Here is a 14,744-nt window from a genome sequence, read left to right on the forward strand (position 1 = left end):
AGAGCGTTCCAGTGCCAAATCAGGGTCTCCTCCGGTGGGAAATGGCCTGAGGCACTGCGCGGATCAGCGGATCTACGGCAGCCAGGGAAGGGGCCCCTACAGGCACGAGAGCCAAGCACCTCAGCAGGCAAAGCTTTCTGCACATGTGCTTGGATCAAACAAAACAGAACCTTCTCCTGCTGGGGATAAACCAGTGACAAGGACTTGGAGCGATGGTGTCACTGGCTACGACACGGACACCAGCCAAGACTCCAGGGACAAAGGAGGTATGAGGAGCAGGAGTAAAGGTTGGAAACCAATGAGAGAGACACTGAATGTAGACAGCATTTTCAGTGAGACTGAGAAGAAGCAGCACAGCCCAAAGCACAAAGCAAACCTGAGCAGTAAATCTAAGCACGAAAAGGAGCGGGGCTTTAACCACTGGCCCAAGGAGAACCAAATGCAGAAGGGTTTAATGACCATATATGAAGATGAGACAAAACAGGATACAGGAAGTCGAAGTTCACTGGATTCTGAGGGAAAAGGGAATGCTGAGAAAAGCAAGGGATTTACAGAGAGAAAAATCCATGGTGATAACTGGCAAATTCAGAGGACAGAATCTGGGTATGAAAGCAGTGACCATATCAGCAACGGCTCTGCAAATCCAGACTCCCCTGTTATTGAAGGAATCAATACAGCAGATGCCAGGAATGTGAAGGACAGTGCTTCCTGCAGGTAATGGTAGTTCTCTTAGAGCTTGCATAGGTTGTATTTATGGAAAAATAACCTGTTCTAACCTTTGTGTGTTCTTCAAAACCAAAACCATCCAGGAAAACATGCATTGAAACTTGCTTGAAGTCAGGTATGTGGAAAGCTAAAGTGTATCTAGAAGTAAGGGTGTGGGCAATTAAATGTTCAATTTACCTTCACTCTGGTTCTCTTGGGGAGGCACTGAGCCAGTTACTGAGGCGCTGAGCCAGAACTGCTAAGCCCTGCTGAGGGGCAGGGTGTGTTCATTTGTAGTAAGTGCTACACTCCTTTACTTATAAGATTTTTAGACTGTGTGTAACTTTCCATCTGCTGTGGAATAATACAGTGTCCATTTTAATCACGCCTGTAACATTGGTTCAGGCCCTGACAAGGAGATGGGAGTGGCAGTAGGTGAATTTTGGGTGCTGTTACCAGTCATAGTGCAGAAATTCAGTTTTCTAGATAACCTCAGATATGTATTGAACACTTGGTAAGTGATTGACCTGTCTGAAATAAATCTTTGCTGAAAAGTGTAAAGTTACTAAAACTGGTTGGATTTGATGATCTGAAGAGGTCCATTCCAACTTCTATTTCAAGCATCACATAAATTTAAAGTTATAATCCTTCCACATGCAGTTTTTCAGTATTGTGTATCTCAAACTGTGTGTAGAATGCAGATCCTTCTATAACCCATTCTTCTTTCAAATCTTATTTGCATCCATAAAATGGAAGAGCACAGTTGGGAGCCCAAGCCCAGCACTCTTTGATAGATCTGATTTGCTAGATCCAAGCAAATTTTCAGACATATATTTTCATGGCAACTTATTTCACAGGAAAAGAGAAAGGTCAAGGCCCTTTCATATCCTGCTATTTGCCATTCTCCCCTTTGTCCCTCCCACCAAATTGTACAAAATCCCACTATGCAAAAACCTGATGGGCTTTAGTAGTTAATGACATAATTATGTATAAAGCTAGATTGTGTTTTCAGTGTTTGATGGTTGCCTCAAACAGTGATTTTGCACAGTTGAAACTGTCTCATTTTAAGCTTGCCCAAGAGACAATGGGGCACCCAAATGTATCATTTTGTGAGACAGAATATGATAAATTTCAAACAGTGTAGTTCATGAAGAAGCTGCTTACATTGTTGTTTAAACAACAACGTCAAAGAAAGAAAGAATCATACTTTATCAAAATACAACTGACTTCCTGGGACTTGCAGACATGCTTTATGTGACTGGTAATTTCAACTGGCTGGCAATACCTACTAGTTCCCTGCTAACCTTTCAGACTCTGTCTCATAACCCCCAAAAATACAAATCAATGACTTGTAAGTCCTTTTAGAAAGTGGAAATATTACTGTTTTTCATTCTTCATATTTCTTTCAGTATCTTTCTTGTTTTGTGGCCTTTCAATAACTTTTTTTTTTAAATGGAACTTTTGCCCCCATGTATCCTCTTCCCTGCCTTACTCTTGTAGAAGGTAGAAATTGGCAGGGTGTTTGTCAGCTTCTTATCTGGATTAGTAATGCATGTTTTCTGCTTATCTAAACCAGCAAGATTTAGTAAATCCTCTGATAATTTTTCCCTCTCCTTTTGGGTTTGTAGCTGTGATCTTCCAGTTCTATTCCAGTTTGAGGGGGAAAAAATCAAATGAAAATCCCTATGAATGAGATACCAAGTGGCAATCAAAACTTAGAATAATATTTGTTACCAAAACAAAGAATTAATGAATAGCAAATTATCAAATTAGGAAAATGGACAAGATGGAATGCTGGTTTACAGGTTTCACTTAAGATATTTATACCTACAAATAAATTGGATTAGATGACCAGTGGTGTCTGTTTAACAGTTTCAATGCTGTAATCACATATATGCTTCTGTTACAGTGAACAGAACTTGCCAACCAAAAAAGCTGACAGTGTGGTACATTCAGTACCCCAGCAGAACAGAAGCTTCCATGGTAAGAACCCATATAAAAATTAAATTAAATTTTCAAAAACTATTGTAGATATACCAGAATTTTTCTTCCCCCTAGCCCCAAACCCCAAAAATCCCTAACAGAGATGACATGGTAATTTGGTTCACTCCCTGTGGTTTCCCCAGAAGCTTCTCCAGGAGATTTCTTGGTGGATACTGAGCAAGACTTTTTTTTTTTTTTAATGTCTGGGTGGCACCATTTGTTTTCCTCCTAGATATGAAGCAGTATCAGGAAGAAACACTTGTAATAAGGAAGTCTACTTCCTTTTACATACTAATATGTCTGCTAGGGTTTTATAAAGTTGATAAATGCCTTGGCATATAAATATTCTAGGTCAGCCTGAGGCCAGCCAAAATCATTATCTGCTGTTGTTGAAACAATGGGAGGGTGCTTGTACAAAGAGGGGCAATAACTATTAGGCCACTTCCTCAGGAAACATTTGATTTTTATAGATATCATACTTCTTTTCAAATAATGTATAGTATAGTTTCTCCTAGGACTTAAAGTGGGGGTGGGGATGGGGATGTTGCCATGCCACTTCTTCCTTCTCTGTCCTTATTCTAATTTCGTTTTTAGTGCAGAAAGAGAACTAACTTTATAGTTGCTTATTTTGACAACCCAAAACAAAGAAACAAAAAAAAAACCCAAAAAACACCAAAACAAACAAACAACAACAAAAAAAAAAACCCAACCAAAAATGAGTAGCATGGAAAGCAAAGATCTGATTTGCATGAGATTTCTTCTGCTTTAGTTCTGTACTATATACCATTTCTATCAAACACAGTTGGATGGGAAAAAGGAAAAATAAAACAGTGAAAAATACTTAAATACTCTTTAGGCATTAAAAATTAGTGGGTTAAAGCAATGAATGGTTCTCTGGAGAGAGTACTTAAGAATACTTAAAGCTTTCAACATGCATCCTACATTTTCTTTAAAAAAGTATAGTGATCCTATGTGATCCTCCAAGATACCATCAAGAAATTGATGATAGGATCCCACCTATTCAATTATTCTAATTCAGTCAATAATTGTTAAATAGCTTCTTTTAAAAATTGCATGTACTGAGCTCCATTTGGGAAAATAATACTTCTAATGGAAGTGATCAATGGACCAAAAAGAGATCTGAAGAATTTGATAATTTACATTTATGTGAGGTTAAGGATTTATTTGGACTCAGTTTTTGGGTTGTGAAAAAGTGTGTCAGGACACCTTTAGCAAGGACAAGAGCAGTCATTTACAGGTATCAGTATTTTACCTTGTGTGATATATCAGTTATATTACCTCATGTTCCACCTCTGAATATGATGAATGAGGCATGGATTGGTAGGTAAATACCAGACAGACTCCCAGAAAATAAGACCTTAAAAAACAAATGCTCAGTCCTTTCTGAGAGAGGAACGGAATGTAAGAAATCTTTGTTAGGCTCTCATGGCAACTCCAAAAAAAATATGTCTGAGTGGTTTTCTTGTGTGGAAAATTTCTTATGGAAATAATGTTGGACTTCTAATTATGCCCACCGTTTGTATAACTTGTGCTTTACCAGCTCCTTGTTTTTTACTGGAGCTGAATGAGGTTACTGTTCAGCACTTGTGGAATTCTGTCCCTGACTTAACCAAAATAAACTTATTGTCAGAACATTATAAAGATGGAAACACTGGATCACATGGTGGTTGGGAGAGCAAGTGGCTGCTCCTTACAGGGGCAGTAAGCAGTGGATAACTGTAGTACTGAAACAAAGGTCCCACAAAGCCAATCCCTAAATTGTGTGGTCAGATTTTGGCAGGAAAATGTAAATATTGAGTAAGCAGATGTAGTATCCATTATTTATATTAATCACTTTGTGTTTATAAAGTTTGAACTCAGTGAGCTGAGGAGGCAAAATTTTTTTGAGTATGAAAAACCTGAGACATGAGCAGTGTGAGGCCAAAATTTCCAGCCTCATGTTCTGCAAGTTAAAGAAAGATTACTAATTTTGATGGTTTTCCCATTGTTTTTTAATGGTTTTCCCATTGTTCAGTCCAATAGCATGTGCCAACTCAAACTGAAATCTAGAATCATTCTGAAGATCTGGTTAGTGTGTAAGAAGAATCCAAATTGCCTTTGCGTATGTGCCACTTCAGAAAACCCCACAAACCAACCACAACTCAAGAAGACGGCTCATATGCTTAGGAAAACTGTACACTTACAGTAATAATTTAAAACATGCAACTGCTCTTAAGGAAATGCAGTTCTTACCCTTATGGTGCAGTCAGTGTACATTAATGTCAAGTTTAAAGACATGAGTAGAGAATTAAAGCTTTGTAGCTAGTTTACTGACCATGAAAGAGAAACAAATAAAGGCTTTACTAGAGTGTCTTCAAATGATAAAATAAAGATACCTATGAAAGGTTTTGCAACTGAATGTTTCTCCAAAAGTAAAGTTTCTAGAATAAAAGGATTTTTTTTTTTTTACTTTTTAAAAAAGAAGATTTCTCACTGTATTTCAGAAATAATACTGCATTTTGGACAAGTTATAACATACTTACTTCCTTGACTGAGTCTTATCCTGCAAATAGCAGGATAAGACTGACTGTTATTCCACATTTCCAAACCTTCCAATAAATTTGCCTGTTATTTCAACTGAATACAGAAAATGTCTGGGCTGAGAGAGAGGAATTTGCCCACAAATATTTGTTACAATAAGTATTCTGCTTTGTTGCTGGGTTTTTTATTGACAACTTAGGAAATCTTAAAAAAAATTCCAGGAAGCATGCAGTTAAAACCCATAAAGAGGAAGCTGAATTTAATGTGGAGTTGAGTTTTTGTTGGAGGTTTCCATAGGGGTTTTGTGTTTATTTTCATTTGGGATTTTTTTCCCCACAGAAGCTGGACGTGGTAGATTTTTGCACATGTTCTGTTTGTGTAAATGGAGATATATTAGACAAGACCTTGCTGGTCCTATCTGTGGGCTTAGTCCTACCTGTAGAATGGATGTTCATCTCTTGAAAATCTGGATTGACTACCCAGTAGTGAAAATAGATGTCTGTAAATCTTAATAGCAGACTGGTTTATATATCAGGACACAATTACCTTTCGTTTATTGCTCAGCTCTTAATGACCCATTGATAAGGATGCTGGGCTCCAGCTGAGCAGGGCTTGTGCGTCCCATATTTAGGTTTGCAGAGAACGTAGAGCCAAAATTCCCAATGGAGCCAGCGTCTGGTTTTAACCGTGCATGGCTGTCCTGTCAGCAGAAGGGAAAATAACACATCTATTTTTAAGTTGGCTGGAATTCCGCGGGCACCGAGCTCCTGGCGCGGCTGGATGTGCCCGAGGGAGCCGCTCGCTGGCCTCTGCTGCCCTCTCCCGGCTCCTCCGGGAGTCGGGCTGGGAGGGAAAATCATCCCAGCCTGCAGCAGAATGCAATGTTTCTGTGTGAAATACTACCTCAGTGTTGGTTATCTCACTGCTAGGCAGCTCCGTGGCACACAGGCTGTTTTGAACTCTCAGGTTAATTACTTGTGCCTTGCATGAACTCATTAGTAAGAATATTTTCCCATAAATATTATTTCTAAGGTTGTGGTATTGTTTATTATGCCTTTTTTATTTTTTCTTCTCAAGACTTGAGGAAAGCCATATGGTGGCTTTGTCTCTTGAGCTGTGTGCTGCTTTAGCCTCTGCTACCTGTGTTCTTTGGTGAAAGATTTCATGTCTTTAGAAGTCTCACATCACCTAAACATAGGGCAGATATTGACCCTCAAAACAAGTATCACCCAACAGCAACACCCAAAGTTTTCACTTTAGTTCTGCTCTGTTGTTGGGGTTTTGGCTCATATATTCATGAGTCTAAAGTTCCAAGACTTTAAATATTTAAACTTAAGGAAATAACAAGTAAAATAGGTGTAGCAGTTATGAGTGTGTCTGTACATAGCCAAAATAAGCCATGGTATAAATAATAATAACAATAAAAATAAGAAGCCATTCCTTTGACTTCAGAGCAGATGACTGATATTGATGGGCTAATCATGGCATTAGCAAGATTTGGAGTGTCTATCTCTAAACAAATAGACTGCTGCTTGTCACTTGCCAAGTGAGTGGTTTATGCTGTGTGGTGTTGACACGAATACTTCAATGCTTCCTTTATTTCCTGCACACTAGGAGCTGCCTTGCTCAGAACTTGTGTATTTTCAGGGAATGATTCTTTGCCTGGGAATCAAAGGAGCTTGAGGAGTGGGAGTGCAGTAGTGCTGGCCCAGGCACTCAGTGCTGTGTGTTTGGGGCATGTGGGTGACAGTGCTCTTTGTCTGCCCAATGTCTCTGTGAGCCTTACAGCCTGCTCTAGGGTTTGAGCTGTTAAAACCCACAAACAATAGAACAACCTAAACCACCCCCAATCTCTGCAGTATTCATTCTGTTTAATTATTGTAACACGTAATGAATTTTTCAAAGTCATAATTCTTATTTTGTCATTTAAATGACTTTGGATGTTTGAATAAACACCCATTTAAGAAAAGTTTCCTTTGAAAATGTGCTTTTAGCCAGATTAAATGTTAAGGTGATCTTGAAAATATGTCTACAGGACTTCAAAATTGTGACCATTACCTATTTTCTGGTAACAAGAAAATGCAGAAAATTTCTTCCAGATTCTAAGGTCTGACCTTCTGTGCAGGTTATCTTCAAAATGGTTACTTTGATTAATCTCAAATCTTGAAAGAGATTGTCCTGTTGTATTTTGTTCGTTTCTGTAGTCTCCGAGAAATTACAAAGAAGGAATTGGATTGTACATCTGTTTAATTTTGAAATATTTTCTTTTCTAGCCCCAGATTTGAGGAAAGACCAGATCAATTCTGAAGTTAACTACAGACCTCATCCTCATGTTGGTTTCCCAACAGAATTACATTTGCAGGTGCCAAGTCCTCCAGTAAAGAGGTAACCAGTACTGGCATATTCCTCTGTAATAGTTTAAGAAATACTGATTTCTGTTATGTTACAATGATCAATATTAAGCATTGACAAGTTAAAGCACTCAATATTTTTGACAAGCAATTCCTTTTGAATTTTGCATAATTGATGGGTCTAAACTCTGTCTTTAATTTTGATGCTGACAATGTCACCGAATGGCTTAGATGGTTTTAAACCATCTTAGCAGAAGCAGAGGGATTTAACATTTTCCTGTTTGGAATTTAATGCAATATGCAGTGATTAACCAATTTGTGGTTAGTGCAGTCACCCCATAAAGCTTTGAAAGATTTGTCTGGAAGGGGGAGAAGAGTTTGTGTTTAGAAGCTACTGCTGTATCTTGTTGTTTCTAATACGAACTCTTAAGTGCTCAGTATCTCCTAAAAATTAAAAATGTAAACACAAATGTATCAACTTAAAGTAGCATCCAGTATTTGAAAAAGGATGTTTCAGAGTCACAAGGATGTTTAGAAGACAGTGGAGTCCTGAATGTTGAAGGAATTTATCTTACCTTCTTGGGGCACATTTACATTTCAAATGAAAGAAACTCTGGAGTAATTTAATACAACTCCAACTCCAAGGGCTGTATCCTATTGAACAGATCCTAACTCTCTTGTCGGTTTGAATATTTCAGCAGTTTTACCAAGGGTGTATTTGAAAAAATCCCTGTTATCTGAGCCTTTTTGTATGTTTTTATGGATACTCACATCCTGCGTGGTTTTGTATTTTAGAGCTGAAATGCCTGAGACCAACAGGAAATTTTTCCCATCATCAGCTCTGCAGCCAGCTGTCAAAGAGATTGTGAAGTCAGACAGCAGGAACAAGGCAAACGAGCCGAGCCCTTGCGAGTGGCTTCACGCAGAGAGGTTTGAGAAGCTGAACGTGCCGGTGTTCTGTGCAGACAGTGTGCCCCACCCCTTCCCAGACAATGCCTGTGGCAGGAAGCCCATCCACAGTGACTTTCCCCCCCCTGCCCAGCCGCAGTCCCATCACCCAAGAAGTCTGTCCCATCACACTCTGGGTCCCAAGGCAGGGCTGGTGCCCTGTGTGCCTCAGGGCCTGCAGGAAAGGCCGGCGGTGCCGCCCGCCCCTCCCAGTGAGCACATGGGGCACCTGCTCCGGAGGGCAGATCCACTCTGGGTGCCTGAAGCCGTGTACCAGAACGTTCCTCCCCCCTTACCCCCAAAGAAATACGCTCTGAGCACTTTGGCAGGATCAGAGAATAACTCGGTAGCAGATGTAAAATCAACGGAAGCGTTGCGAAATAGTCCCTTAAGGCAAACAGGTGCACCTTCAAAATCTGCAGCAGAAGCAAGTGCAGTCCCAGCTGAACAAAGACTTAAGGAGCCCTTTCCAGGGAACGAAGTGTTTGTTCAAAAACCGGATTCTCCACCTCGCTTATCAGTTAATGAGTTCTGGACCGTGTCTGAGAACATGCTGAAGAAAGGATCTCGTCACACGGGACCAGGCCCTGCCTATGCGGATGGGAACGACAACGTGTCCCTAACCACTTACTTCTCAGTAGACAGCTGCATGACTGACACCTACAGGCTCAAGTACCACCAGAGACCCAAGCTGTATTTCACAGAGAGTGGAAGCTTCCACAAGGAGAAGCATTCTCCAGCAGCTGCAGTAGATCTGACTGCCACATACCCCACCACTCTGGAGCCCAGGCATCCCACCCCTGAACAGAGGTACAAGGCAAATGCAGAAGGAATACACTGCAGTCGATAGGTTCTTCAAGAAGCCCACACCTGGATCTGACTTCAGCATTTCATGATGTCTGTAAAGGGGCACAACCTCAAATCTGTGTGTGTGTGTGATTACCAGGTACCCAGCTGACTGTACTTGCTTAAGAGTTGTGACTGTTCAAACGAATATGCAAATAGAGGCAAAGAGAAGAGGTGCTAAACTTGAGGTTCTTGGATTTGTTACTCTAGTTGCCTTAATGCTTAGCTCTGTTACTCAGCTTGTCTTCTTCAGTTTGTATCCATGTGGTCCCTTGGGCGTGCACACCTTGCAGCAGCAGGATCTGCTGGATGTCACTAATTCTGTAAGAAGATGTGGTTAGCTGCAGTGTAAGAAGTGTTCCTTCAGACTGTGGTCACTGTTCTTAGACTAACAAAAGGGAGAAGCATGCTACCACAACTAATGCAGTACGTGAAGTCATAAAAGAGCAGTATTTATCCTCAGAGGTAGCAGGAGGTGACATGGTTTTTTCAAGCGATGTCTCTCAAGCAAAGTCTGTGCTTTCACAAACCTTCAAGTGTCTTTAATGCAAGTTTACCCAGAGGATTTATTTTTTATTTCAAAAGCCTTAATAATAATACTTCTTTAAAAACCATCTTGGTTTGCAAGTGTTAAATTAGACTTTCAAAGGGAATTGAAGTAAACTGCAGTAATGCTTTCCTATTAATACCTCTGCTCTGTTAGTGTACATTTTTAAACATGTTTATCAGATTTTCTCCTTTAAGCTGTATACTTTAACTTATTAAATTTAACTTCCTAAGTTACAAACCAGTACAACAGAATAGGATGCTAATTTTAAATACAGAGTTATGCAACTAGGAAAGATTAATTTTGTAACCTTTAAGAAGTAATTCCTACTTACGTTCAGTTCTGACTTATTCTACAATTGCATGCGAAGTCAATGCTGCTATTTATTAAACTCCCCTTTTTTTTCCAGGTTCATGGGGATCACACATTTGACTTTTTTTTTTCCATTTTTTTTTTTTTTTTTACTAACATGTTTTCCCATTTGGATCAGTCCTACACATGGATATGGTCTGCATTAGCAGGTCAGGCTGAATGTGCAGCCAGACTGGTGGCTAAGGGGGCATGGAAAGAAGAGGTTGCTCTTTCTCTGCTCTGTCACCCTTCTCCAGTTTTGGCAGCTCTGGAATTTACCTTGTCTTTTGTTAACCTGACTTATCTCAGTAACAAGGAGGAAGATTTAGTTGGCTTTTATCTGGTTAGTTAAATCAGTGCACAGAACCATCTACTGAGTGCTGAGGCAGCATAGCAAAACCTGGCACAACCTAAAAAGGTAAAATTTTTCCATTATTCACATTGGAGTGTTTACTTGGCATGCTGCTGATTACACCTAAACATCAATGCCTTTTATTATGAAAATAATAAGAAATCAGAAAAGCTTTTTTTCATGTTCATAACCTTATGTACATGTGTTTTAGTGCTTCAACCAAATAATGGCAATTGTTTAGCACAATTATTCCAGGTAAACATTTAAACAGTAGTTTTGGTTATTCTGTGGCAAGGTCAGTTTTTTTTTTTTTTTTAAATAACATGTACCTTACAGTAGAACTGGAACATTATATATATGCAACAAACCAGGTATCTCAGATTAACCTTTCTACCTTCTTGATCAAAATTTGTTGTAGCACTTGGGGAAAAATGAATTCTAGAATTTATAGTGAAAATACTATGCATGTTTCTGTATGGCTGCTAGTAAACAGCAACTTAAACAATGATCCTTTTGTAGGAAAATAAATTGAATACAGAAGAACACTAAAAATGTAAGAACTTGGGTGATTCCTATTGTAATATTTTAAGAGAGATTTCAGAACCTGTAAATTAAACTTTTCAAGTTCACCTAGCCATGTTACATAACATACATAGCCAGTTAAGTACAACTGTCCCCTAATACCTGTGTAAAAACCAAGATTATTGGAATTTGTAAATAATGTATAATTTGTAAAATTATGTTTTGCAAAAAAACAAAAAAAATCTTGTATTGGAAATGACAGTATTTTTATGTATGGATAGCACAGCAACAACTGTGAATGATGTTAGAACACTTATTTTTAAACATGCATAGCAATGTTGATACTTCTGTACCACGAGCAATATGAATGCCTCTTACTGATACCAATGAACTCTGCTCCCAGTAAGCACAACTGGTAAACTCCTCTCTAAAGTAGCTGCAGTAACTTAGGTGTACTTCAGTTTCCTTGCTTAGCTTGGAGCAATCTCACCAGACAGCTTCCTCTGTGACCCATGTTTACCAGGTATTTCATGATTAAACAGACAGCTAATCGAGGCACCTTCATTTTTATATTTGCCTCTGCACTCCATGTATGTATGTATGTAATATTTGCTAACTAATATGTGATAACTCGTTTTAACTTACCTAGGGTGCCTATTTATTTTTTTATAAATGTCCCCTCCCAGCTATAGATTTGTATAAGAGCCTAGACAATTTTTGTAACAGTAAAGATATTAATGAGTCTTGTAATTAATATATTTTTCAGTCTTTAGGAATATTTACTTGTAAAGTTCTACTTGTTCAAAATATCAAGATAAAAATTTAAAATCTTTTGTTGTCTGTTCTTTTTGTGTTTCTTGTTTAAAAAAACAAAAAAAAAATTGGCTTTCCAGAACTACATTTTGAACATGACAGATAATGCTGCTAACTGATGGTTGAAAGTTTTGTGGAGATGGTGGTCTGCTCACCTTTTCTGAACAGGAAAATTCATCTTCTGAAGTATTTGTACATAAAGCTGGTAAATAGATTAAACTTTTTAAACAGCTATGAAATGTATAAAGCCATTTTTATACCATAATCCCACAGATTTGGTGACAAGTGATTGACAGATACACAGGCTACCTTACTATCTTTACTAGGGATAAGCAAAATTTACCTGGATCTCTGTACTTAGGAGCTCCATGTGCTTATGGAACAGCTGGAGCCCAGTGCAGCACCAGCCTGCACTTTGTTAGCTCTTATGTTTTCTGAGATAAGCAACACCTTTAATGTCGGATCTGGCTGAAGGAGAAAACTAAATTAGTGGTAAAGTGCTTGAAATTCAACTTCTGAGCTTTAATAGCCTTTGAATCTCACCTGTCTCCCTTATCAAAAAAGAAATACAGTAACATTAGTGGTCTTTTCCCAATAGGTTGTTCCCTGGGGATTTCACTTGTGATATCATGCCAGAAGGGGGATAAAAAAAGGTAGTGAATGTAGTGAGCTTGCCTTTTTAATGGCCTGATTGGAAAAACTGGAACTCCCATTCTGGTGTTTGTGAGAATGCAGTCACAGTTCAGGGCTGCTGTGCACCTTGAGTCAAGATCTCTGAAACCACCCTGATCTCACAGGTACCAGCAGCCAAGATGAGAAATGCCAGCAGGGCACAGCATCTCTGTTCTTACAGCACAGGGCTGACACATGGAACAAACCACTGCCAGCAGCAAAACTGTCTTCACAATTGAATAAAAATAAAAGAAAGAGCATCTATCTATTTTTACATCCCAAATCCTATTTAACCTCATTCTGGCCCATTTTCATTTATTGTGTGAGAAGACATTGAAGCACTCAGCATTCCAAGTCTCTGCAATCCAGTTATTTTGTATGTACTCCTGGAAAAAAAACCAAACCACCAAGCATGGATTGTACTTCTCAGAATTAGAAATTAGTGTTCCCAAAGGAAAAATGCTAAAGAAAACTGAATCCCCTCCATCCATAGCTTGAAAACTATCTTCCCCCACATGTGCCCTGGCAAAAAGTTCACTCCATGTGCTCAGCTTCTGTTTCTTTCTCTGAAGACTGCAAAAGACTCCTCCCTTTCACACAAGTTTGAGAGTCTCCCTCTCTTGAGACAGAGGAAATTGATGTTGAAACCTTTTAATTATCTGTCACTGTCTACTTATACCATCCATGGGCGGGGAGGAGGAGGGATCTTTATGTGTCATCTGCCAGTGCCTCAAGGCTGCTTTTGTAAGCTCCTCCTTCACAGCTTCTAGCAAGGAAAGCAGAACCTAATTTATCTTAATCAGAAAGTGAGGACAAGACACTGCTGCTGGGTTAAACATTGACATGTTTATATATGTATATATTTATATCTATAAATACTGAGCCTGAGAGGGCTCAGTAACTGCTGAAAGTAAAGAAAGAAAAACCAGAGAGATGTATTATAGAAAACCAACCAGCATCAACCCATCAGGATTAACTTTTTGGAAGCAGAACAGCTGGCCAAGCTTCATCTGTTGAGGGAACAGGTCTGAGCTACAACTTCAGTGTACAGAAGAGCTGGGCTTTATTCTCAGCCACGCTGCAGGGTGTCCTTTCAGTGGATTTTATTCACACAGTGCATGCTTCCATGTCTGCCCAACAATCCTTTAGGCACTAATCACAAAGCACGGTCAGTGTGTCGTACAGGATCTCTACGGCACAGTTCAGGACACACGAGCAGGACACAGGCAAAACCCAACAGTAACACTTGTGACACACACAGATCCATCACGGTACAGTACAGAAATGTGCCTCCTCCACCCACACTCAAGTGGAGCCGTGTTCCCGGTTGCTTATCCCGCACAAATGGTCCTCCTCTTCCACCGCCGGTGTTCATAAGGTGCGAAATAGGTGAGAATTCCCTCGGTGGCAATGCCCTACAGGGAACAGACAAGGTCTGGTTATGTTCGCAGCGCTGCACAGCCGTTCAGAACACACTGACATGTAAGCAGCATCAATCACACCTCCTGAATAAAGAGCGGATAATACATCTCGCAAACAAATAAACAAAGCTGGGGGTGGTTTGGAATCAGTTTCCAGTTTCCTGAGAGGCATTTGTGCTCCTTCTGAGCCAGGGATGTGGGAATGCCAAGGCTGCTCCCAGGGGTCCGCTCCTGAAGCGGATCCTTTCTTCCAGGGGACACAGCCCGTCGGAGCTTACCGATCGACGGACCGACCGACAGACCGACCGCCCCCGAACGCCGCTCCTCACCTGGGCCGCGCCCTCAGGGCAGCAGGTAGATAAGCAGGAAAAGTGCCAGGTCGAAGAGGATGAAGAGCCACAGGTCCAACCAGTAGGACTGTCCCGATAGGGATGGCGACATCACCTGCCCACCATCGTCCTGCTCCCGCTCCTGCCGTTCCGGCTCCCGCGGCCGCCGCCGCGCCGCCGCCTCCATCTCCTCGGCGGAAAGGGGATGCAGGGCGGCGGCCCCACCGCGCAGGCGCCAATGGCTCTTCCGGGTGAGGCGCCAATGGCAACGGAGCGCACGTACCACGGCCACGCCCCCGGGGTCACGTGCGGCGGCCCCGCCCGTCCCGCTTCAGGCAAGCCCCGCCCCTCCCCCCTCAGGCA

The 14,744-nt window shown here is 40.5% G+C and overlaps 1 protein-coding gene across 1 annotated transcript in view; it reads left to right on the top strand.

Annotated features, from left to right (window-relative positions):
- Positions 1-11,979, top strand: part of USP53 (ubiquitin specific peptidase 53) — a 21,912-nt gene extending 9,933 nt beyond the window's left edge. The window contains exons 13-16 of the mRNA XM_031061991.1: positions 13-714; positions 2,615-2,688; positions 7,503-7,614; positions 8,376-11,979. Coding sequence (XP_030917851.1) covers positions 13-714; positions 2,615-2,688; positions 7,503-7,614; positions 8,376-9,378 — 1,891 coding nt within the window. The 3' untranslated portion in view covers positions 9,379-11,979. The remainder of the gene's footprint in view (positions 1-12; positions 715-2,614; positions 2,689-7,502; positions 7,615-8,375) is intronic.
- Positions 11,980-14,744: the final 2,765 nt, after the last annotated feature.

This window comes from Geospiza fortis, unplaced genomic scaffold (genome assembly GCF_000277835.1).
Source record: "Geospiza fortis unplaced genomic scaffold, GeoFor_1.0 scaffold636, whole genome shotgun sequence".
Classification (NCBI taxonomy): domain Eukaryota; kingdom Metazoa; phylum Chordata; class Aves; order Passeriformes; family Thraupidae; genus Geospiza; species Geospiza fortis.